Here is a 27,264-nt window from a genome sequence, read left to right on the forward strand (position 1 = left end):
GCAATATACCTCGGTGAAGGTATGTTCTCGAAACTTCAACAAAAGCCCGTATCGAGCTACTGAGCGTCTCTCCTGCAGAGTCTTCCACTGGAGTTTATCTATCATCTCCGTAACGCTTTCGCGATTACTAAATGATCCTGTAACGAAGCGCACAGCTCTCCGTTGGATCTTCTCTATCTCTTCTATCAACCCTATCTGGTACGGATGGTGGCTCCATAATGGTGTAGTCTGTGTTTACATGGATGGACTGGGTCCTTTGGTCCAACTTAAACGATCATTGACTGAAAATGATTATGTTCGGCTACCTAGGGACCATTTGCAGCCAATCATGGACTTCATGTTCCCAAATAACAATGCAATTTCAATGAATAACAATGCACCATGTCACCGGCCCAGTACTGTTGGCGATTACTAAAAGCATATTCTGGACAATTCGAGCGAATGATTGGCCACCCAGATCGCCCGGCATGGTTGCCATCGAACAATTATGGGACGTAATCGAGAGGTCAGTTCGTACACTGTCAACACTGTTGCAATTATGGACGGCTATAGAGGCAGCATGGCTCAATATTTCTACAGGGGACTTCCAGCGACTTGTTGAGTCCATGCTATCTCCAGTTGCTGCACTGTACTTAGCGAATCAAGTCACACGCAAAGTTTAAGAAAGTTTTATTTAAACTGATTATACACATATACACTCTTGACATCTTCACACTTGCTACAACTAGGACTTTTTACTTATTCATTCTTCAGTCTTAATATTTCTGCTTCTGAAGGCCAACCAGCTTCCTATTCGGCGAATAGGAAGCTGTTGTAGAATTTTAGAACATGTTTTTTGCTCGAGTATCATGTTGTTTTTGGAAACCCAGAATCTACTACGCAGGAATCAACATGGATTCCGGAAACAGCGATCGTGTGAGACCCAACTCGCTTTATTTGTTCATGAGACCCAGAAAATATTAGATACAGGCTCCCAGGTAGATGCTATTTTTCTTGACTTCCGGAAGGCGTTCGATACAGTTCCGCACTGTCGCCTGATAAGCAAAGTAAGAGCCTACGGAATATCAGACAAGCTGTGTGGCTGGATTGAAGAGTTTTCAGCAAACAGAACATAGCATGTTGTTATCAATGGAGAGACGTCTACAGACGTTAAAGTAACCTGTGGCGTGCCACAGGGGAGTGTTATGGGACCATTGCTTTTCACAATATGTATAAATGACCTAGTAGATAGTGTCGGAAGTTCCATGCGGCTTTTCGCGGATGATGCTGTAGTATACAGAGAAGTTGCAGCGTTAGAAAATTGTAGCGAAATGCAGGAAGATCTGCAGCGGATAGGCACTTGGTGCAGGGAGTGGCAACTGTCCCTTAACACAGACAAATGTAATGTGTTGCGAATACATAGAAAGAAGGATCCTTTATTGTATGATTATATGATAGCGGAACAAACACTGGTAGCAGTTACTTCTGTAAAATATCTGGGAGTATGCGTGCGGAACGATTTGAAGTGGAATGATCATATAAAATTAATTGTTGGTAAGGCGGGTACCAGGTTGAGATTCATTGGGAGAGTGCTTAGAAAATGTAGTCCATCAACAAAGGAGGTGGCTTACAAAACACTCGTTCGACCTATACTTGAGTATTGCTCATCAGTGTGGGATCCGTACCAGATCGGGTTGACGGAGGAGATAGAGAAGATCCAAAGAAGAGCGGCGCGTTTCGTCACAGGGTTATTTCGTAACCGTGATAGCGTTACGGAAATGTTTAATAAACTCAAGTGGCAGACTCTGCAAGAGAGGCGCTCTGCATCGCGGTGTAGCTTGCTGTCCAGGTTTCGAGAGGGTGCGTTTCTGGATGAGGTATCGAATATATTGCTTCCCCCTACTTATACCTCCCGAGGAGATCACGAATGTAAAATCAGAGAGATTAGAGCGCGCACGGAGGCTTTCAGACAGTCGTTCTTCCCGCGAACCATACGCGACTGGAACAGGAAAGGGAGGTAATGACAGTGGCACGTAAAGCGCCCTCCGCCACACACCGTTGGGTGGCTTGCGGAGTATAAATGTAGATGTAGATGTAGTCGGTATTTATAATGCTACGTATCGAAGATTCTCTGTACAAGAAAACAGTAGAATATTCGCGACTTCTCTTCGACAAATGCCATACACAATAACGTATCGAGATCACTAGAATGGTCGCGACTTTTCTCCTAGGTATATGTTAGCTATCTGTGTGCCCAGTGCTGTGTTTCTGGGGGAACGCTGGGGGATGCATCCTTCTAAACTTGTTCGTTGACAAAGTAATTTTTTTACGATGTTGAGTACGTGGAAGAGTGCCAAAGATTTATTTGACGGACTTAATTTTTTTATTTTATTCTTTCGTGTTGGCAATTGCAATACGAACGATATCAGTGCAGTTTTTGGTGGGAAAGTCGATGCCATTGACCGTTTCAAGCAATTCGAAGCTGCGGCAACCGTTCTCGACAACTGAATCGCTGGCAGCCAGTTCGACAAGCATGTAGTGCCCTCGCCCGCTAATAGTGGGTGGTGGCAGTGCTAAACAGATATGCGTACGCTCAAATCGCATGCTTCATTTGAGGTGATGTAATCTGAAGTGTTCGATACCACATTCTCTTGTATGTTTGTGTTTCTCGGTATCGCCTGCTTCATTTAAGATGTAATAAAGTCAACTGAAGAGTCTGATACCATTCTTCTTGTAGTTCGACATGTTGATGACATCATGGCTAAAAGCAGACGGGTGATATACCATGCTTCGGTTATAACTAATTTTCGCTGCAATATATCCCATGCCGGAGTACCCTCAAACTTTTTTTTTTTAGAAAAAAAAAAGCACTGTGTGTGCCAGACAGAAACGTATAGAATAGGCGGACGCGCGTGCTACACAGGAAAGCACAACTACTCGATAAGTCGATTCTGTCGAGTCGACTGACGAAAGAAACGAACGAATAGCGTGCGGGCTGACTGGCGTGGGCGGCGAGGGTGGCAATGCGGGCGGTCCTCCAAGAGGGCATCTGTTCCTGTGCCATTTTGCTTACGTCATCAAAAACAGTACGCACACCACAGAGATAATACTCTCCGAGTCCGCAGCTCGTGGTCGTGCGGTAGCGTTCTCGCTTCCAGCGCCTGGGTTTCCGGGTTCGATTCCCGGCGGGGTCAGGGATTTTCTCTGCCTCGTGATGACTGGGTGTTGTGTGATGTCCTTAGGTTAGTTAGGTTTAAGTAGTTCTAAGTTCTAGCGGACTGATGACCATAGATGTTAAGTCCCATAGTGCTCAGAGCCATTAATTACTCTCTGAATATCGAAGTTCTGTCTGCATTCCCTTCCAGTGCAAGCTCATGTTCATATGTACAAGCAAATGGTAGCGAACACTGGTGCAACCTCTGCGAATACCCCGCTGCAAAGGAGGCTTCAGATGTTTCCGATCGTAACAGAAGGCGCCGCTTATCAAAGCGCAGGTCCCAGTTATGTAGAACAGCCGAGTAGGGGACGCAGCCCCTGTCCCGGTTGCTGGTGGGGCGGGAGGTGGTGGTGGGGGAATCCCCTAAAGAGCTCCGCGCGCGGCGAGGACAACCAGAGCCGCTCGCACTGCGCCACCGAAAGCTCACCATGGCTCTCGTCGGGGTTCTGTTGGCAGCCCTGGCCGTGGGCCTGCTGCTCTACATGATGCTCGTCGCATTCTCCAGGCCTGACAACTTCCCGCCAGGTGAGTCGCGTAGCAGATTCACAATCGACCTTCGTTTCCAAAATTATGCTCCGCGAAGCAATGGTGATACGCGGGAAATGAATAAGTGCTCTGCGAAAAACTATAAATAAAATTGTATTTTTTTTTTACATTTTGACGATATTAATTACTTTTAAAAATTCTTTTATGATTTCTGTGTTATTAGTTATGATTTAAAATAGAAGTAATCACTGAAAAGACCGAATTCTTATCATTTTTTTAAAAAAATTATTAACTGTCAAAATAAACAAAGTGCTCCAATAAAGTATTAGGATCCTCAAAGTGTTCTGCCAGAAGAATAGTTTGGGAAGCTTTACACTAGATGTCAACGGACCTTGACGTGACGGAATGGCTATGCCAGGTTGTATTCATACCAGACATGTCAATTCGCTGAAGCACAATACCTGACAGTGAAAGTGAGGTTATGAGATACCATCCGTGATGCAAAAAGCAGAAGTATAGTATCAGAATTGAGGAACTAACAACTATAGAGTTTATTAATGCCGAAAACAAACTTCATAACGTATGTTCTTGATCAATTTCGTGTGGTGTAAATAGAAACGAGCGTTTGGCGTCATTGGCCGGGAGGCACCTTGCGGGGCAGGTCCGGCCACCTTGGTGCGGGACTTATTACATTCGACTCCACATTGGGCGACTTGCGCGCCGAATGGAGATGAAATGATGATGAAGGCAGCACAACACTCAGTCCCTGAGCAGAGAATATCCCCGACGCAGCCGGGAATCGAACCCGGGTCCGTAAGACGGCAATCCTTCGCGCTGACCACTTAGCTATCGGGGCGGACATTTCGTGTGGAGAAGTGCTGGGAAATGAAACAATATTCCAAAATATCGACATTTATTTGCTAACAAAAAAAAAAACCATACATACACATCAAACAATATTTATAGAGAAATAAATAGAGCCTGTTTACCTTATCAGCTATGTTTTCACCTTAAGTTCAAATGGTTCAAATGGCTCTGAGCACTATGGGACTCAACTTCTGAGGTCATTAGTCCGCTAGAACTTAGAAATAGTTAAACCTAACTAGCCTAAGGACATCACGCACATCCATGCCCGAGGCAGGATTCGAACCTGCGACCGTAGCGGCCTCTTGGTTCCAGACTGCAGCGTCTAGAACCGCACGGCCACTTCGGCCGGCTGACTTTAAGTAACCAATAACGTCATAAACAATCGTATTTTCTCCTTCGCTACAGCTGAATTCTTCACTTAAAATGTTGTGTAAAGAAAATTGCTCATCTTGAGTTCTTACTTATGCACAGTGCAGGTTGGCACCAGTTCTGCTATTGTAAAACCTAAATAATTTTTCGCTTTCACATATCTGACTTCGCTTACAGAAGAACATTCAATGGAAAAATATCGAAGCCGCTATGAAAAATTTTGCAATTATCCACAGAATACGAAGTACATAATAAATTAAGATTACGAATACAGAAAAACACAACATCCACTACTAAAATATGAGTTGCGTCGAAAATAGGTGAGACGCCGACACCGACAAAACTTTCTTGATGTGACGGCGCAGTGCGTTGACGGCCTATGTGAATGGCGCCATTTGAAATGCATTGTGGAATGTTTTGACGTGACGTTACGAAAAGCATGAACTGGCTTTCAGAAAGTTGCAAGCGACAGCAACAGGCAGTGATCTATGCCTAACAGGATACCTAACTACAACTGTCTGAATGGCCGCACAATGATCCTCGGATATCTATCCGTACCTAACAACAGCACTTTGGTTGGTTGGTTGTTTGGGGAAGGAGACCAGACAGCGTGGTCATCGGTCTCATCGGATTAGGAAAGGACGGGGAAGGAAGTCGGCCGTGCCCTTTGAATGGAACCATCCCGGCATTTGCCTGGAGCGATTTAGGGAAATCACGGAAAACCTAAATCAGGATGGCCGGACGCGGGATTGAACCGTCGTCCTCCCGAATGCGAGTCCAGTGTCTAACCACTGCGCCACCTCGCTCGGTCAACAGCACTTTGGCCAGCAATTGTCACTAGAAGGCAGACGAAAATATTTTCCGATTTTCCGCCCACACATTACATCAGATTACATCAAATGAAATCGCAGTTGCGAATAAGGACTACTATCAGCTATAGAATGGAATGACGACGATAAATACTTGTGTCGGACCAGATCTCGATCCCATATTTCCCGCTTATCGCGAGCTGTCGCCTTACCATTTGGTAACTCACAGCCACGCCCAAACTTCAACCTGTCGTCAACCATGCGTCCACCACAACCTGTACTCGTAGTTTTTTTTTATTTTGTGGTGAGTTCCTATGGGACCAAGCTGCTGAGGTCATCGGTCCCTAGGCCTACACACTGCCGGCCGTTGTGGCCGAGCAGTTCTAGGCGCTTCAGTCAGGAACCTGGGTGCTGCTACGGTCGCAGGTCCTTATCCTGCCTCGGCCATGGGTTGTTTTGGGGGAAGGAGACCAGACAGCGATGTCATCGGTCTCGTCGGGTTAGGGAACGACGGGGAAGGAAGTCGGCCGTGCCGTTTCAAAGGAACCACTCCAGCATTTGCATGGAGCGATTTAGGGAAATCACGGAAAACCTAAATCAGGATGGCCGTACGCGCGATTGAACCGCCATCCTCCCGAATGCGAGTCCAGTGTGCTATCCACTGCGCCACCTCGCTCGGTGCCTCGGGTGTGGATGTGTGTGATGTACTTAGTTTTGTTAGGTTTAAGTAGTTCTAAGTCTAGGGGACCGATGACCTCAGATGTTAAGTCCCATAGCGTTCAGAGCCATTTGAACCATTTTGAACTTACACACTACTTAATCTAACGTAAACTAACTTACACTAAGAACAACACACACACGCATGCCAGAGGGAGGGCACGAACCTCTGACGAGGGGCGGAGGGGGGGGGGGAAGGGGGGGAGGGGGGAGCCGCGCGAACCGTGGCAAGGCGCCTCACAACGCGCTGCTACCCCGCGCGGCTACTCGTACATCCATTGGGTAGGACAGACGTTGTACTTGAAAGTCCCTTGCCCAGTATTGGCAGATAAATACAATATTGCAGTGCCTGCGTTATTCTGATTACGATGCAAAGTTCCTTAGGACATGCATGCATGCGATCTCGTATTTATCTGCCGATTCCGGGCAAGCGACTTCCAAATGAACGTCTCACCTGTACGGGAATATACATAATGGATGTACGAATACAGGCCGTAGACGCATCGTTGACAACATATGAAAGTTTGGTCTCGCGGTCACGTTCTCGCTTCACGAGCACGGGGTCCCGGGTTCAATTCCCGGCGGGGTCAGGGATTTTCACCCGCCTCGAGATGACTGGGTGTTTGTGTTGTCCTCTTCATTTCATCTTCATTCATGAAAGTGGCGAGTCTGGACTGGGCAAAGGTTGGGAGTTTGTACGGGCGCTGATGACCGCGCAGTTGAACGCCCCACAAACCAAAACATCATCATCATCATATGGAAGTTTGGGTCTGGTCGTGAATCGTGCACGGATAGCCTAAAGGTAAGGCGACCGCTCGCGATGAGCGGGAAATCCGGGTTCGAGTCCCAGTCAGGCACAAATTTTCATTGTCACCATTCCATTCTACAGCTGATGGTAGCCCTTATTCGCAATTGCGAATTCATTTGATATTCGTATGCATGTCCAACGGAACTTTGTATCGTAATCAGAATAACAAAGGCATTGCAGTATCGCATTACAAAATGGTTCAAATGGCTCTAAGCACTATGGGACTTAACATCTGAGGTCATAAGTCCCCTAGAACATAGAACTACATAGACCTAACTAACCTAAGGACAGCACACAAATCCATGCCCGAGGCAGGATTCGAACCTGCGACCGTAGCAGCACCGCGGTTCCGGACTGAAGCGCCTAGAACCGCTCGACCACTTCGGACGGCTACCGCATTACATCGAATGTTTCAGATTTCTGGAGAAGAACAAAATGTGTTTCAAAAGCAGTGTATCGTAATCAGAATAACACAGGCATTGCAGTATCGCATTACAAAATGGTTCAAATGGCTCTAAGCACTATGGAACTTAACATCTGAGGTCCTAAGTCCCCTAGAACTTAGAACTACTTAGACCTAACTAACCTAAGAACAGTACACAAATCCATGCCCGAGGCAGGATTCGAACCTGCGACCGTAGTAGCACCGCGATTCCGGACTGACGCGCCTAGAACCGCTCGACCACAGCGGACGGCTATCGCATTACATCGAATGTTTCAGATTTCTGGAGAAGAACAAAATGTGTTTCAAAAGCAGTGTCAAAAACATCTGAAGTTCCATATCTATATCTACATTTTCACGAGTACTGCAATTAATAGTTAAATGTTTGATGGAGGCTCTATTCAAACACTTCGACTGTTTCAGCTCCCCAACAGCAGCAGAAATTACCACTTAAATCTTTCCGTGCAAACTCTGACTTCTGTTATTTTATTACGATGGAAATGTTTCCTTTGTAGATGAGAGCCAATAAAAAATTTTCGCATTCAAAGGAGAAAGTTGGCTGATTGGAATTTCGGAAAAAGATCTCGCAGCAACGAAAACGCCTTTGTTTTAATGGTTCCCATTCCAACTCGCTTATCTTGTCTGTGACACTCCCTCCCCTATTTCGTGATAATACAAAACGAGCTGCCACTCTCTCAACTTTTTCGATGTCCTCTGACAATGCTATGTGCTAAGGATCCTACACCGCGCAGTAATAGTCTAGAAGAGAGTGGAAAAACACAGTGTTGGCACTGTGTTTAGGGGACATAATTGAATTTTCTAACTGCTCTGCCAGTAAAAGTCTTTCAGTCTCCTTCTCCACAACATTTTCAATGTGATAGTTTCCAGATTAAGTTGTTTGTAATTGTAATCCGTAGCTATTTAGCTGTATCGACTGTCTTTAGGTTTGTGTAATTTATCGGCTTTTTATGTGTAGGATTTCACTCTTTTTTATTGTTCAGGATTAATTTCCACTATTCGAACCATGTACAAGGGCAATATTTTCTGAATCCGTGCTCCTATGTTTCAACATATCGCTCTTTTTCGTGGTATTTCATGCTATTGTAAATAGATGTCAGGGACACAGGTGTATAATTCGGTGGATTACTTCTATTATGTTTCTTGTAATTAGGTGGCACTTGTCGAACTTTTGGGTCTTTAGGTACGGTTGTTTTGTCGAGCGAGAAGTTGTGTCTAACTACTAGAAAGCTGTTGCATCAGCACTCTTCGGAAGGAGCATGACTGGTACACAGTTTGGACTGGAAGACTTGCTTTTGTTAAGTGACTTAATTTGCTTCATCAAGCCGAGGGTAGCTACTTCTAAACTGCTCTAGTTCGTCATTTCAGGTCTAGAGCAAATCTGATTTTGACAGGTGGATCAGAGAGCTGATTGTGCTTTGCTTTACAGATGCAGATGAAATCGATAAATCAGATACTATATCTTATAAAAACTGCAGACATATCTTTAGTAAAATTGAGATCGGTTTGTTCAGACGTGCCTACTGATGGCAAAAACAACGCATGTGATACTTCTTTAGCACACGCTGATGTATTCATGCAACGCCACCCGCGACTAAGTGTAGTGCGAAATACATTTTACTTATGTGTTATCTCAAATGATGCACTACTTATCATGATACATGTATTTCTCTCAGCAGGACATTAAATACATTTTACAGGAAGAGATGTGCACTTGTGCGTACTACATGTGGTCTACTTTGACAAAAGTGATACATGTACAAGGTGACAGATATTGGATCCGAAAGTTTTGCCATCATGACATTATGCGTCTTTAATGTAGTGTCCTTTGCCTTCTGCATCTTCATGCCGTTGATCATTGCTGATTGTTGCGCCTTAGAGGTAGTTTCCCACCCTAAGAGCAAGAAGATGCGATGAATTTCTGTCCGCTTTATCGCCCTTTTTGACAAGCCCATTGGCAGGAGGATGGGGATTTCTTATACCGGAGGTCTTTAACCACTATTGGTAATGACTTTTATTCAAAATAAAGCAATGGCACGGAACGAGGGACGTTTTGATTACTAATTGAAACGCTACCCGCTTTTTCTTGTCAATGAATCGTTCCTGCTGCCCAAAGGGAGAATCGCTGGATCACGAACCGGGTGAACATTATTGCGACCCACATCTGACTCCCTACATGCTTGATGTCTCCCCCGATGGCGATGACATCTTCCAGCTGGATAAGTATCTGTGTCAGAAGGTCAGAACCGTACTAAAGTGATTTGAGAAACATGGTTGTTAATTGACGTTGATTCGGTTGATCCGAATCCGATGGAACACATCTGGGACGTTATCGGGCGCCAACTGCAGGCCGACAATCTCCCAATTTGCAATTTACGAAAATTTCGTGACCTGTGCGTAGATATGTCGTGCCCTATAATTCCATAAACATACGAAGGACTTGTCGAATCCATGCCACGCAGAAATGCTGCTTTATTGCGTTCCAAAAGTGGACCAACACGCTATTAAGCAGGTTTTGCATAATCAGAGTACAAATGATAATTAATTGAAACCCTCAGCTGCCGACAGGTGTTGTTGACATACCTTGACGGGGACAGATAAAAAGGTGTGGCGCGACCGGGACTCGAAACCGGGACCTCCAGCTTACATGGCAGACGCTCTATCCATCTGAGCCACCGAGCACACAGATGAATAGCGCGACTGCAGAGACTTATCCCTTGCACGCTTCCCGTGAAACCCACATTTCCACCTGTTCACAATCTACATACGTAATGTTCCTAATAGATACTTTGCCCATCCACTCGTTACTCGCGCTCACTTAAGTTGACGATTCCCGTAAGAGTTCGGGCAACCTGTGCGCATTCGCGCAGAGGTCAATGGCCGGGTAGCCATTTAACTGTATATGACGATAGTAACTGTTCTCGGATACCATTGATGACCGTGCAGCTTCTCTACAATAAATGATAATTAATTGAAACCCTCAGCTGCCGACAGGTGTTGTTGACATATCTTGACGGGGACAGCTGAAAATGTGTGCAGCGTCAAGGGTAACCGCAGCCACGGTCTCCGAGCTGATAGTCCGTCCTGCTGCAAACGTCGTCGAACTGTTCGTGCAGATGGTTGTTGTCTTGCAGACTTCCCCATCTGCTGACTCAGGGATCGAGACGTGGCTGCACGATCCGTTACAGCCATGCGGATGTGGATAAGATGCCTGTCATCTCGACTGCTAGTGATACGAGGCCGTTGCTATCCATCACGGCGTTCCGTATTACCCTCCTGAACCCACTGATTCCATATTCTGCTAACAGTCATTGGATCTCGACCAACGCGAGCAGCAATGTCACGATACGATAAACCGCAATCGCGATAGGCTACAATCCGACCTTTATCAAAGTCGGAAACGTGATGGTACGCCTTTCTCTTCCTTACACGAGGCATCACAACAATGTTTCACCAGGCAACGCCGGTGAACTGCTGTTTGTGTGTGAGAAATCGGTTGGAAACTTTCCTCATGCCAGCACGTTGCAGGTGTCGACACCGGCGTCAACCTTGTGTGAATGCTCTGAAAAGCTAATCATTTGCATATCACAGCATCTTCTTCCTGCCGCTTAAATTGCGCGTCTGTAGCACGACATCTTCGTGGTGTAGCAATTTTAATGGCCAGTAGTGTAATCTGCCCTTCGTCAAAGTCGCTTATCTCAACGGATTTCCTCATCTGCAGCCCATGTCTTCCCTAGAGTGATAGTTGGTGTCTACCAAGGCTGCATCCAACGTCTCGGTGAGCAGTAGCCATAATGTTTTGGCTGATCACTGTGTATATAGGGTTATTACAAATGATTGAAGCGATTTCACAGCTCTACTTTATTATTTGAGATATTTTCACAATGCTTTGCACACACATACAAAAACTCAAAAAGTTTTTTTAGGCATTCACAAATGTTCGATATGTGCCCCTTTAGTGATTCGGCAGACATCAAACCGATAATCAAGTTCCTCCCACAATCGACGCAGCATCTCCCCAATGAGTTCGAAAGCATCGTTGATGCGAGCTCGCAGTTCTGGCACGTTTCTTGGTAGAGGAGGTTTAAACAGTGAATCTTTCACATAACCCCACAGAAAGAAATCGCATGGGGTTAAGTCGGGAGAGCGTGGAGGCCATGACGTGAATTGCTGATCATGATCTCCACCACGACCGATCCATCGGTTTTCCAATCTCCTGTTTAAGAAATGCCGAACATCATGATGGAGGTGTGGTGGAGCACCATCCTGTTGAAAGATGAAGTCGGCGCTGTCGGTCTCCAGTTGTGGCATGAGCCAATTTTCCAGCATATCCAGAGACACGTGTCCTGTAACGTTTTTTTCGCAGAAGAAAAAGGGGCCGTAAACTTTAAACCGTGAGATTGCACAAAACACGTTAACTTTTGGTGAATTGCGAATTTGCTGCACGAATGCGTGAGGATTCTCTACCGCCCAGATTCGCACATCGTGTCTGTTCACTTCACCATTAAGAATAAATGTTGCTTCATCAATGAAAACAAGTTTCGCACTGAACGCATCCTCTTCCATGAGCTGTTGCAACCGCGCCGAAAATTCAAAGCGTTTGACTTTGTCATCGGGTGTCAGGGCTTGTAGTAATTGTAAACGGTAAGGCTTCTGCTTTAGCCTTTTCCGTAAGATTTTCCAAACCGTCGGCTGTGGTACGTTTAGCTCCCTGCTTGCTTTATTCGTCGACTTCCGCGGGCTACGGGTGAAACTTGCCCGCACACGTTCAACCGTTTCTTCGCTCACTGCAGGCCGACCTGTTGATTTCCCCTTACAGAGGCATCCAGAAGCTTTAAACTGCGCATACCATCGCCGAATGGAGTTAGCAGTTGGTGGATCTTTGTTGAACTTCGTCCTGAAGTGTCGTTGCACTTTTATGACTGACTGATGTGAGTGCAGTTCAAGCACGACATACGCTTGCTCGACTCCTGTCGCCATTTTGCCTCACTGCGCTCTCGAGCGCTCTGGCGGCAGAAACCTGAAGTGCGGCTCCAGCCGAACAAAACTTTATGAGTTTTTCTACGTATCTGTAGTGTGTCGTGGCCATATGTTAATGAATGAAGCTACAGTGAATTTATGAAATCGCTTCAATCATTTGTAATAGCCCTGTAGTTATGGTACATACGGCAGTTTCTGATGCTAGGGACAATTTACACAGAAGGTAGTTTAGCACGCTAATTACAGCAATGGTATTCCCACTAACTACTCGAATGCACACCTTTGGCCTTATGCACCCGGTAGTCGTCTCCGTTCGAAAGTTCTTGGCAGGTCCGCAATGGTACCAGCAGCGACTGCAGTTCTAGCGACGACGTCTTCTTCTGTTTCCACAACAGTTTCATGCACCAGTTGCTTCATATGCCTAAAGAGGAAGAAATCCAGACACGTGAGGCCAGCTGACCTGGATGGCCAGGCCACAGGGCCACCTCGATCGCCCGTCTATTCCAGAAGATAGCTCTCAGACGCTTCCTCACAGCAACGGTGAAATGGGCTGGCGCCCCACTGTGCTGGCTGTACATCCCTTGTCTAACATTCACAAGTACGAGGGTGAGTCAAATGAAAACGTTAAATATTTCTTAAATATTATTTATTGTGCAGATTTGGTACAAGGCTGTATCACTTTTCAACATAATCTCCCCCCCCCCCCCCCCCAACGCTCATTGCAAGTCCTCCAGCGGTTACAAAGTGCATAAATTCCTTTAGAAAAAATTTTTTTGGTAGTCCGCTCAACCAATCGTGCACCGTGTGGCGTACCTTTTCATCAGAACGGAACTTCCTTCCTCCCATTGCGTCTTTGAGTGGTCCAAACGTGTCGAAATCAGTTGGGGCAAGTTCTGGTGAGTATGGTGGATGAGGAAGACACTCATAATGCAGGTCTGTGAATGTTGCAACTGTTGTACGGGCAGTGTGGGGCCTTGCATTGTCATGTTGCAAAAGGACATCTGCTGACAGCAGTCCACGTCGCTTTGATTTGGTTGAAGGTTCAAATGGTTCAAATGGCTCTGAGCACTATGGGACTTAACATCTGTGGTCATCAGTCCCCTGGAACAGAACTACTTAAACCTAACTAACCTAAGGACACCACACACATCCATGCCCAAGGCTGGATTCGAACCTGCGACCGTAGCGGTCACGCGGTTCCAGACTGTAGCTCCTAGAACCGCACGGCCACACCGGCCGGCCTTGGTTGAAGGCCGCAGATGACTTTTTAGGAGATCTGTGTATGATGCACTGGTGACTGTGGTCCCTGTAGGCATGTAAAGGTCCAAAATGACGCCTTTTTCGTCCCAAAAGAGAGTCAGCATAACCCTCCCTGCTGATGGTTCTGTTCGAAACTTCTTTGGTTTTGGTGATGAGGAATGGCGCCATTCTTTCCTCGCTCTCGTCGTTTCCGGTTGGTGGAACTGAACCCAGGTTTCGCCCCCAGTAACGATTCTTCCAAGGATGCCATCACCTTCTCGTTCAAAGCGCCGAAGAAGTTCTTCACAAGCATCAACACGTCGTTCTCTCATTTCAGGAGTCAGTTGCCGTGGCACCCATCTTGCAGACACATTGTGAAACTGGACCACATGCACGTTGTGGTGTGCTGACCCATGACTAATCTGTAAACATGCTACAATGTCATTCAGTGTCACTCGGTTGTTTTCCTTCACTATGGCTTCAAGTGCTGCATTGTTCTGTGGAGTCGCAACTCGTTGTCCCTGACCTGGACGAGGAGCATCTTCCACTGAAGTCACACCATTTGCGAACTTCCTACCCCATTCCTAGACTTGCTGCTGTGACAAACATGCATCACCGTACTGAACCTCCATTCGTCGATGAATTTCAATAGGTTTCACACCTTCACTACGCAAGAACCGAATAACAGAACGCTGCTCTTCCCTGGTCCAAGCCGCAAGTGGGGCGGCCATCTTTATACTGACACTGCAACGTTATGTGTGCATCTGCACTATGCTGTCACCTATAGACCATTCTGCACGCTGTTTGTAGCACGCTTTCCAACTTACGTCTTGAATAAAATAATACCTACAGTCGTAATTTTATGAATTATTTCATTTAAATACCAGTTTCGGTACCTCATCTACAGGCCACTCCACCTAAACGTCTGTGCTATTACAAGGAGCACTAATTTCAACTGTCTTTCGTAGGTTTCCAAATCTTTTCTGTAGACGTGGATTCTCAACACCTGTAGTGACAGCCCCAGTCCCATTCCATTCCATTTACACAACATGAAACTACAGAAACTTTACATTTTGTCCGCAGATCGTTTAGAAGGCACAGCAATTTGTGCATGCTGGAAAATGGGTACTGGTTTGAATACAGCTCTCAAATGAACGTTGCGCCAACAGAACATCCACCTAATCACCGCCAATTATGAATAGCATGTCATTTACTTGTTCTAGCAATATCTGGGATGACCTGCAGTAGCTGCCTCAGATAGAGAGAGAGAGAAGTGACGTAATGTACTGGCATCGTGTCATCATAATTATAACTGCAGAGCGTATTAATAAACAACAGATAAATGCAAATTAATACTGCTTGCTTAAGCACACAAACATTCCGCCAGTTATCACACGACTGACGAGTCACTAAATTACAAAATTCTCATACCCGTACACCACTAGAAATCATTCCCCATGACTCTGCTAAACCTCTCGTTTAGCGAAATTTAACGCTGCGTGTGTACCCGCAGTGAGACAGTACTCTGACTTTAGCAGTTACAGAATAACTTACGTTTGTTTGTTGGTTTTAAGTATCAAAGTAAGCTGCCTAAAATAAATGCTGAGTGGTTAACCATAAATTTTCTGGGATATAATAACTTTTTTGCGTCGCCATTAAAAGTTTGGTCCTTCTGGCAATGACTCTCTCGAAACTGACCAATTCATTTATAGAAAAATAAAAAATGGTAATTTTAGAGTCTTTCCGTTCCTTCGCACCATACCCGCCGGCTGCATTAATTTCTGAGGGCGCCCGTATCCTTATGATCAAAAAAGAAAATACTACAATGAGAGGCGTAATTCGATCAAGGCAGCGCTTAAACTTCACTGAAGTGCCAAAGAAACTGGAATAGGCATGGGTATTCAAATAAAGAGATATGTAAACAGGAAACAAATGTATCGCGCAGTTGTTAAATCGGTTACTACTGCTACACTGGCAGGTTGTCAAGATTTAAGTGAGTCTGAAGGTGGTGCTATGGTCGGCACACGAGCGATGGGATACGGCATCTCGGAAGTGGTGATGAAGTGGGGATTTTCCCGTACAACCATTTCACGAGTGTACTGTGAACATCAGGCATCCGGTAAAACATCAAATCTGCAACGTCGCTGCGAACGGAAAAAGATCCTGCAAGAACGGGACCAACGACGACTGAAGAAAATCGTTCAACGTGACGGAAGTGCAACTCTTCCGCAAAATGCTGCAGATTTCAATGCTGGACCATCAACAAGTGCCAGCGTGCGAACCATTCACCGAAACATGATCGATATGGACTTTCAGAGCCGAAGGCCCACTCGTGTACCCTTGATGACTGCACGACACAAAACTTTACGCCTGGCCTGGGTCCGTCAACACCGACATTGGACTGTTGATGGCTGGAAACATGTTGCCTGGTCGGACGAGTGTCGTTTCAAGTTGTATAGAGTGGATCGACGTGTACGGGAATGGAGATAACCTCATGAACCATAGACGCTGCATGTCACATGTCAGGACGGACTGTTCAAGCTGATTGATAACGGTGTGGGGAGCGCGCAGTTGGAGTGATATGGGACCACTGACACGTCTAGATACGACACTGACAAGTGACACGTACGTAAGCATCCTGTCTGATCTCCTGCATCTATTCATGTCCATTGTGCAATTCTAGCACAACAGTGTGACACCCCACACGTCCAGAATTGCTACAGAGTGGCTCCAGGTGCACTCTTCTGAGTTTAAACATTTCCGCTGGCCACCAAACTCGATACCTGAACATTATTGAGCATATCTGGGGCACCTTGGAACGTGTTCTTCAGAAGAGATCTCCGCCCCCTTGTACTCTTACGTATTAATGGATAGCCCTGCAATATTCATGATGTCAGTTTCCCCAGCACTACTTCATATATTAGTAGAGTCCATGTCACATCGTGCTACGGCACTTCTGTGTGCTCGCGGGGGGCCTACATGATATTAGGCAGGTGTATCAGTTTCCTCGGCTCTTCAGTGTATCTTGTCTGCGATGCCGTGCTACAGGCAATTCATTCGAAGATTTGAAACTGACGAGTTCAGTTTGACGTCAAAGTATATGAGTCGTAGTTACGTGAACGTGTCACGCAATAATAAGTGCATCAATGCATTATATTCGGGTAAGTAATGTATGCACACACAGAATTGTCTATACAGGGTGTTACAAAAAGGTACGGCCAAACTTTCAGGAAACATTCCTCACACACAAATAAAGAAAAGATGTTATGTGGACATGTGTCCGGAAACGCTTAATTTCCATGTTAGAGCTCATTTTAGTTTCGTCAGTATGTACTGTACTTCCTCGATTGACCGCCAGTTGGCCCAATTGAAGGAAGGTAATGATGACTTCGGTGCTTGTGTTGATTTGCGACTCATTGCTCTAAAGTACTAGCATCAAGCACATCAGTACGTAGCATCAACAGGTTAGTGTTCATCACGAACGTGGTTTTGCAGTCAGTGCAATGTTTACAAATGCGGAGTTGGCAGATGCCCATTTGATGTATGGATTAGCACGGGGCAATAGCCGTGGCGCGGTACGTTTGTATCGAGACAGATTTCCAGAACGAAGGTGTCCCGACAGGAAGACGTTCGAAGCAATTGATAGGCGTCTTAGGGAGCACGGAACATTCCAACCTATGACTCGCGACTGGGGAAGACCTAGAACGACGAGGACATCTGCAATGGACGAGGCAATTCTTCGTGCGGTTGATGATAACCCTAATGTCAGCGTCAGAGAAGTTGCTGCTGTACAAGGTAACGTTGACCACGTCACTGTATGGAGAGTGCTACAGGAGAACCAGTTGTTTCTGTGCCATGTACAGCGTGTGCAGGCACTATCGCAGCTAACTGGCCTCCACGGGTACACTTCTGCGAATGGTTCATCCAACAATGTGTCAATCTTCATTTCAGTGCAAATGTTCTCTTTACGGATGAAGCTTCATTCCAACGTGATCAAATTGTAAATTTTCATAATCGACATGTGTGGGCTGACGAGAATCCGCACGCAATCGTGCAATCACGTCATCAACACAGGTTTTCTGTGAACGTTTGGGCAGGAATTGTTGGTGATGTCTTGATTGGGCCCCATGTTCTTCCACCTACGCTCAATGAAGCACGTTATCACGATTTCATACGGGATACTCTACCTGTGCTGCTAGAACATGTCCCTTTACAAGTACGACACAACATGTGGTTCATGCACGATGGAGCTCCTGCACATTTCAGTCGAAGTGTTCGTACGCTTCTCAACAACAGATTCGGTGACCGATGGATTGGTAGAGGCGGACCAATTCCATGGCCTCCACGCTCTCCTGACCTCAACCCTTTTGACTTAAATTTATGGGGGCACTTGAACGCTCTTGTCTACGCAACCCCGGTACCAAATGTAGAGACTCTTCGTGCTCGTATTGTGGACGGCTGTGATACAAAACGCCGTTCTCCAGGGCTGCATCAGCGCATCAGGGATTCCATGCGACGGAGGGTGGATGCATGTATCCTCGCTAACGGAGGACGTTGTGAACATTTCCTGTAACAAAGTGTTTGAAGTCACGCTGGTACGTTCTGTTGCTGTGTGTTTCCATTCCATGATTAATGTGATTTGAAGAGAAGTAATAAAATGACCACTAACATGGAAAGTAAGCGTTTCCGGTCACATGTCCACATAACATATTTTCTTTCTTTGTGTGTGAGGAATGTTTCCTGAAAGTTTGGCCGTACCTTTTTGTAACACCCTGTATACGGTGGTCAGAACAAGTCTGAAAAGCTTGTGAGGGTGTTGCAAGGTAGGGTGTGATGAGCAATAACTGTTAAGAAAAAAATTCCTTACGTTGCACAGTTTCCGAGTTAAATAGCCTTGAAGTCAGCCAATCAAACCGTTGCGCGCAAATTCAAGCGGCCCGCCAGATACAATTAGTTCAGATGTTATCAAAGCCTAGATGACAGCGCACTAGACTGGCTCGGGTTCGATCCTTACTAACGTCACATTTTCAGTTTTTACGTCGCTCTTGTTCGGTTTTAGGAAATCACACACATTTGACGACACCGTTTCTGGCCAGCCTGATTCGATAACTTCAAAGCTAATTAACTCGGAAATGGCGTAACGTATCAATTTTTTGTTCGTAATAGTTGTTTCTCAGCACAGCCTATCCCGTGATATCCTTACAAGCCTTTTAGACTGTTTCTTTCCACCCTGTACATACTTTTGTTCATAACTTTGCGTAATATAAGTATCTTCCTTCCTGGATGTGGGGTACTATCCCCTATATTTTTGAGCAGCAAATCATGTGAATCATATTTAGCATCTCTGTTTTCCTACTCATCTGCCCTAACATTCCACCGTGGTTTATAATTTTAGATGCACTCTAATAAGTACGCTCTTTGATATTGTTTGGAACTCATAGCCGGCCGGTGTGGCCGAGCAGTTCTAGGCGCTTCAGTCTGGAACCGCGCGACCGCTACGGTCGCAGGTTCGAATCCTGCCTCGGGCATGGATGTGTGTGAAGTCCTTAGGTGAGTTAGGTTCAAGTAGTTCTAAGTTCTAGGGGACTGATGACTCAGATGTTAAGTCCGATAGTGCTCAGAACCATTGGAACTCATTTTCAACACAAAAACAACAACGAACAACGCAAAATGGTTCAAATGGCTCGGAGCACTATGGGACAACATCTGAGGTCATCAGTACCCTAGAACTTAGAACTACTTAAACCTAACTAACCTAAGGACATCACACACAGCCGGCCGCGGTGGTCGTGCGGTTCTAGGCGCTCCTGTCCGGAGCCGCGCTGCTGCTACGGTCGCAGGTTCGAATCCTGCCTCGGGCATGGATGTGTGTGATGTCCTTAGGTTAGTTAGGTTTAAGTAGTTCTAAGTTCTTGGGGACTGATGACCACAGCAGTTGAGTACCATAGTGCTCAGAGCCATTTGATCTATCACACACATCCATGCCCGAGGCAGGATTCGAACCTGCGACCGTAGCGGTCGCGCGGTTCCGGACTGAAGCGTCTAGAACCGCTCGACCACACTGGCCGGCACGAACAACGCACTCAAAGATGTGCGGAGACTGTAGCACGTGAGAAGCTGAAAAAGATATTGCCAATTCTGTCCACATGAAGCGCATTATTTGCAGGCAGCGTAATATACACTGAAGAGACAAAGAAACTGGTACACCTGCCTAATGTTGTGTAGGGCCCCCGCGAGCACGCAGAAGTGCCGCAACACGACGTGGCATGGACTCGGCTAATGTCTGAAGTAGTGCTGGAAGTTACTGACATTATGAATCCTGCAGGGCTGACCATAAATCTGTAAGAGTGCGATGGGGTGGAGATCTCTTCTGAACAGCACATTGCAAGGCATACCACATATGGTCAAAAATGTTCATGTATGGGGAGTTTGGCGGCCAGCGGAAGTGCTTAAGCTCAGAAGAGTGTTCCTAGGGTCACTCTTTAGTAATTCTGGACGTGTGGGGTGTCGCATTGTCCTGTTGGAATTGCCCAAGTCCGTCCGAATGGACAACGGACATGAACGGATGCAGGTGATCAGACAGGATGCTTACGTATGTGTCACCTGTCAGAGTCGTATCTAGACGTGTCAGTGGTCCCATATCACTCCAACTGCACACGCCCCACACCATTACGGAGCCTCCACCAGCCTGAACAGTCACGTGCTGACAAGCATGGCCTATGGATTCACGAGGTTGTCTCCATATGCGTACACATCCATCCGCTCGATACAATTTGAAACGAGACTCGTCCGACCAGGCAGCATGTTCCCAGTCATCAACAGTCCAATGTCGGTGTTGACGGGCCCAGGCTAGGCGTTAAGCTTCGTGTCGTGCAGTCATCAAGGGCAAACGAGTGGGCCTTTCACTCCGAAAGCTCATATCGATTATGTTTAGTTTTGCAAGCTGACACTCGCTGATGGTCCAGCATTGAAATCTGCAGCAATTTGCCGAAGGGTTGCACTTCTGTCACGTTGAAGGATTCTTTTCAGTCGTCGTTGGTCGCATTCTTGCAGGATCTTTTTCTGTTCGCATTGATGTCGGAGATACGATGTCTTACCGGATTCCTGATATTCACGGAACGCTCGTGAAATGGTCGTACGGGAAAATCCCAACTCCATCGCTACCTCCGAGATGTTGTGTCCCATCACTTGTGCGTCGACTATAATACCACTTCAAACCCAGTTAAATCTTGATAACCTGTCATTTTAGCAGCAGTAAACGACCTAACAACTGCGTCAGACACTTGTCTTATATAGGCGTTGACGAGTGCAGCGCCCAGTGTATTTCATACGTTTTTCACGGGCTCAATATTTCTGCACAATCTTTCAATCTCACCCCTACACGTTATTGAGTGTCCGGAAAAAATTGCACAATATTATTGACCATCTAGAGGCCGCTTTTTTCGATCAATGCTTCAGAGACCTACGATAAGCTGCTGCTAGAATGGGAACGAATTTACGTAACTTGCTCCATCTGTCTGAACCGCCTGTCAGCCTACCTGACTGCTATGCGAATGACGCGGGTTCCGTTCCTGGGAACGGAGGTTTTTCTTACTGTGACGGCTGGAACTGGGAGCACTCACCCTCATGACGTCAACTGGGGAGCTTCTAGACAGAGAAATAGCTGCTCCAGCGTCTTAGAAGCCAACGTCGGCCGAGAGAGCGGTCCGCTAACCCCTTGCCCCTTCATATCGCACCCTAACGACTCATTAAGACATGGGATGACAAGGCAGCTGGCCGATATCGCGTTGGCTTCAAAGCCTGACCACGGAATTACATTTTTTCCTATTCACTCGCACTACATTGCGGTCGAAGACCTCGACCTCAGATAGCAGCGCTACCGCCTGTGACGTCAGTGGCGGTAAATCTCACACCACATAACGCGTTGTTTACATTGCGTGTCAGCCGCACGCTTTTGAAACCACTGGGTTTCACATTCCCCCATGTCTCACATCCCTGACAACAACAAATTTCTTGTTTGGGGTACCTGTGTTACGACAGGGTAGAGACTCGGCCGCTCCCCACTTTCATCTGCTGTGTGCGTCTCTTCCCTTACCCGCTGCTAACGTCTAACATTTTTAACGTCATGCAGCATTCCAAGTGGTCGCCATCGTCACCCTGTCTTCCCTACAATCATTCCATCTCACTCTTCGTCGCAGGCAATTTATTCGCGGTTTATGTCCCACAAACGAGATATTTGCCTCGTTCCTATCATTTTCACTAGTTTATTTCCTTTCCATTAATAAATATAGACTTCGATCAGAAATCGGTAGCTAAAGTAGAATATTCAAAATTTCTAGGTGTATGTATTAATGAGGGGTTGAACTGGAAAAAAACACACTGAAGATCTGCTGAAACGTTTGAGTTCAGCGACTTATGCTATTAGGGTCATTGCAAAATTTGGCGATATACAGCTCAGTAAATTAGCTTACCACGCCTATTTTCATTCTCTGTTTTCGTTTGGCATCATATTCTGGGGTACTCATCATTGAGTAGAAGAGTGTTCATTGCACAAAAGCGTGTAATCAGAATAATTGCTGGAGGTCATTTAAGATCATTCTGCAGATATTTAAAGAGCTAGAGATCTTCACTGTAGCCTCACAATATACATATTCACTTATGAAATTTGTTATTGCAATCGGAACAAATTCAAAAATAATAGCAGCGTACATAGCTGCAACACTAGGAGAAAGGATGATCTTCACTACTCACTAACTTTGTCTCAGAAGGGGGTAAATTAAGCTGCCACAAAAGTCTTTGGTCACTTATCTAATAGCATCAGAAGTCTAACAGATAGCAATACAGCATTTAAAAGGAAATTAAAAGAATTTTTTAATGGCAACTCCGACTCACTAGATCAATTTTTGGATATAGTAAGTGGGTTATTTCCCCAACCCCCACAAAAAAGTATTAAGTGTCATGTAATATTTTGTGTAATGTAATATCTTGTATAGACACGTTTCACATCATTACGAAGTGTCGTATTCATGATCTACGGAAAAAGTACTAATCTAATCTAATCTAATCTTAGAAGTGCTTTCCATTCACTATCCTATCAGTCGATTTCACGTTTAGCATTTTTCTTCATAGTCACACTGTAAAGCTATCAGAGCATTTTTCCTACTCTTTTTTTACTGTCATACAGGGTTTGGAAAAAAACATGGAAACACGATTGAAACCTTTCGATGCTGGCCGCCCGAGGTAGCCGTGCGGTCAAGGGGGCCTTGCCACGGTTCGCGCGGTTCCCCCGTCGGAGGTTCGAGTCCTCCCTCTGGTATGGGTATGGGTGTGTGTGTGTGTGTGTGTGTGTGTGTGTGTGTGTGTGTGTGTGTGTGTGTGTTTTTTTTCTTAGCATTAGTTAGTTTACGTAGTGTGTAAGTCTAGGGACCGATGATCTCAGTAGTTTGGTTCCTTAGGAATTCACACACATTTACACGTTTTTTTTTTTTTTTTTTTTTTTTTTATTACCAAGAAGGAGTTTTATAACATTAACGAAAGTTGGAAGGCATGTTTCTGCATCTGAAAGATCACGTCTAAATAGCGCCACTATAAAGATGCAAATGAGGTTTACTTTAAACACACGCTGTAATGGTCGTGAGCGTTAGCTACCTCTGCGATTCGACGTGTGGTCATTTGATGTTAGTGAAGAACGCCCTTAAGGCGACAAAGACGCCGTTATCGATGCCTCACTGAGTATAAACGAGGACACGTAATAGCGCTACCACATTTTTTTTTCTATTTTGTGGTAAGTTCCTATGGGACCAAACCGCTGTGGTCATCGGTCCCTAGACTTACACACTACTTAAATTAACTTATGCTAAGTATTCGGCCACGAATTATTTTTTTCCTGAAAAAAATCATGGCTGTGCTATCCAGTTCTTCGAATTAAATTACGATTTTTCAGATGTATAAAGCGTTCCGAGGTGCCCATCAATGAGAGATACAACGCGTCCCCAAATGAGGGGATTGTGTTCAAGTGGGTGCAGAATAAGTCTAAAAGTCAAAGTATTTTATTTGATTTTATTTCACCGAAATACATAAATTACACAAATGAAGCATTTGCTTAACGATCGGAATTCACTATATCCAGTGTTTTATAGCGCTATACGATAAGTTCGTTTAATTGGATAAAAGCGCAATGAATTGCCGAAACTGGTTGCTTTCAGAATAAAATAAAATATGTTAAAGTATACGGCTGTTGCTGAAATTTATAGACATTGAAAAATTCATTTTGTGTCGATTTTGAGGTGGACACACGGCCGTATAAATTTTTTCAGCGCCTGCATGATGGAATATGTTTCAGGTTGCAAAACCGGCTGTTAAATCGTCGGCAATGGCTGTCGAATATCGTGTTCGGTGTCAAAAGCAGCTAACTGTTGTCTTCGGGTGCAAAGCCCGCTAAATGCCCAATAGGCATGGCTGTCGCTTCGCCATGTCCTGATGCAAAGCACGTGAACAGACATCAGACTTACCAATCTGCACATTCAAAGCTAATTTTCAGTCTGTTACTATTAGAATAGATATTTTTCTTATTGAGCTTTAGGTTGGCTGCGCTGTAACAAATTCATACGCAACACTAACATTCTCGCTGCCAATGCATTGTCGTTTGGATGGAACGAGTGTTTCGTGATTATCTCAGTGTCACTTATCATGCAGTTAGCGGGCTTTGCGTCTAGGCTACTTGGATTTCAATAAACCATATGATATAAAACGTCTAACATTACCTCCATCATTATCCTCTTGTTCAAAATTATCGCCAGTATCATCGGATAGATCGCCCGCCCCCGGTAGCTGAGTGTTCAGCGCGACAGAATGTCAATCCTAAGAGCCCGGTTCGATTCCCGGCTGGGTCGGAGATTTTCTCCCCTCAAGAATTAGGTGTTGTGTTGTCCTAATCATCATTTCATCACCATCGACACGCAAGTCACCGAAGTGGCGTCAAATCGAAAGACTTGCACCCGGCAAACGGTCTACCCGACGGGAGGTCCTAGCCACACGACATTTACATTTACCGGATAGATCGTCAGTTTCAGATGAATTAAGGAGTTGTATAAGTTCTTCTTCTGTAAGTGGCCGTCGTCTATTTTTGATTAGGGCCAATGTAAAATCACAGTCAGATGACTAAAAAGAAAGAGAAATAATGTCCTAAATTTCTACGCCATCATAACCTTTCAAACACAATGTGCTCGTTTGGAGATACAGGGTGTTTCAAAAATGACCGGTATATTTGAAACGGCAATAAAAACTAAACGAGCAGCGATAGAAATACACCGTTTGCTTGGGACAACAGTACATTTTCAGGCAGACAAACTTTCGAAATTACAGTAGTTACAATTTTCAACAACAGAAGGCGCTGCGGTCTGGGATACTCTATAGTACGATATTTTCCACATATCCACCATGCGTAGCAATAATATGGCGTAGTCTCTGAATGAAATTACCCGAAACCTTTGACAACGTGTCTGGCGGAATGGCTTCACATGCAGATGAGATGTACTGCTTCAGCTGTTCAATTGTTTCTGGATTCTGGCGGTACACCTGGTCTTTCAAGTGTCCCCACAGAAAGAAGTCACAGGGGTTCATGTCTGGCGAATAGGGAGGCCAATCCACGCCGCCTCCTGTATGTTTCGGATAGCCCAAAGCAATCACACGATCATCGAAATATTCATTCAGGAAATTAAAGACGTCGGCCGTGCGATGTGGCCGGGCACCATCTTGCATAAACCACGAGGTGTTGGCAGTGTCGTCTAAGGCAGTTTGTACCGCCACAAATTCACGAAGAATGTCCAGATAGCGTGATGCAGTAATCGTTTCGGATCTGAAAAATGGGCCAATGATTCCTTTGGAAGAAATGGCGGCCCAGACCAGTACTTTTTGAGGATGCAGGGACGATGGGACTGCAACATGGGGCTTTTCGGTTCCCCATATGCGCCAGTTCTGTTTATTGACGAAGCCGTCCAGGTAAAAATAAGCTTCGTCAGTAAACCAAATGCTGCCCACATGCATATCGCCGTCATCAATCCTGTGCACTATATCGTTAGCGAATGTCTCTCGTGCAGCAATGGTAGCGGCGCTGAGGGGTTGCCGCGTTTGAATTTTGTACGGATAGAGGTGTAAACTCTGGCGCATGAGACGATACGTGGACGTTGGCGTCATTTGGACCGCAGCTGCAACACGGCGAACGGAAACCCGAGGCCGCTGTTGGATCACCTGCTGCACTAGCTGCGCGTTGCCCTCTGTGGTTGCCGTACGCGGTCGCCCTACCTTTCCAGCACGTTCATCCGTCACGTTCCCAGTCCGCTGAAATTTTTCAAACAGATCCTTTATTGTATCGCTTTTCGGTCCTTTGGTTACATTAAACCTCCGTTGAAAACTTCGTCTTGTTGCAACAACACTGTGTTCTAGGCGGTGGAATTCCAACACCAGAAAAATCCTCTGTTCTAAGGAATAAACCATGTTGTCTACAGCACACTTGCACGTTGTGAACAGCACACGCTTACAGCAGAAAGACGACGTACAGAATGGCGCACCCACAGACTGCGTTGTCTTCTATATCTTTCACATCACTTGCAGCGCCATCTATTGTTGAAAATTGTAACTACTGTAATTTCGAAAGTTTGTCCGCCTGAAAATGTACTGTTGTCCCAAGCATATTGCAACAAACGGTGTATTTCTATCGCTGCTCGTTTAGTTTTTATTGCCGTTTCAAATATACCGGTCATTTTTGAAACACGCTGTGTGTATAAAGTTGTAAAGTCACTTACCTTTCGTTCTGAGGGACACCTATAGTTTTCACCTTCAAGAATGCACCTTTCTACATACAAATAATTTTTTTTTTTTGCCTAAACTCAGAAGATATTAACCGGCTAATAGGAGTACGAGGTACAAAGATTACCCGCCAGGGTAGCCGAGAGAGCTAATGCGCTGCTTCCTGGAGTCGGGTGGGCGCGCCGGCCCCGGATGGAATCCGCCCGGCGGATTAACGACGAGGGCCGGTATGATGGCCAGCCTGGATGTGGTTTTTAGGCGGTTTTCCCACATCCCTCTAGGTGAATACCGGGCTGGTACCCACGTTCCGCCTCAGTTACACGATTCACAGACATTTGAAAACGTTCGCACTGTTTCATGCCTTCCATTAGATGCAGACAGCTGGGGTACACTACTTCAGTCCCGTAGGGGGGGGGGGGGGGGGGTTCGGGTTGGCGTCAGGAAGGGCATCCGGCCACCCTCTGCCATTAACACTGCCAAATCCGTACTAACAAAGCTGACCCCGCGTTGGAGTGGGATAAAGGCC

At 45.7% G+C, this 27,264-nt stretch overlaps 1 protein-coding gene across 1 annotated transcript in view; it reads left to right on the forward strand.

Annotated features, from left to right (window-relative positions):
* Positions 1-3,599: 3,599 nt before the first annotated feature.
* Positions 3,600-27,264, forward strand: part of LOC124552310 (probable cytochrome P450 304a1) — a 124,077-nt gene continuing 100,412 nt past the window's right edge. Inside the window, exon 1 of the mRNA XM_047126584.1 lies at positions 3,600-3,721. Within this exon, the coding sequence (XP_046982540.1) occupies positions 3,625-3,721 (97 nt within the window). The 5' untranslated portion in view covers positions 3,600-3,624. The remainder of the gene's footprint in view (positions 3,722-27,264) is intronic.

Source organism: Schistocerca americana, chromosome 10 (genome assembly GCF_021461395.2).
Source record: "Schistocerca americana isolate TAMUIC-IGC-003095 chromosome 10, iqSchAmer2.1, whole genome shotgun sequence".
NCBI lineage: Eukaryota > Metazoa > Arthropoda > Insecta > Orthoptera > Acrididae > Schistocerca > Schistocerca americana.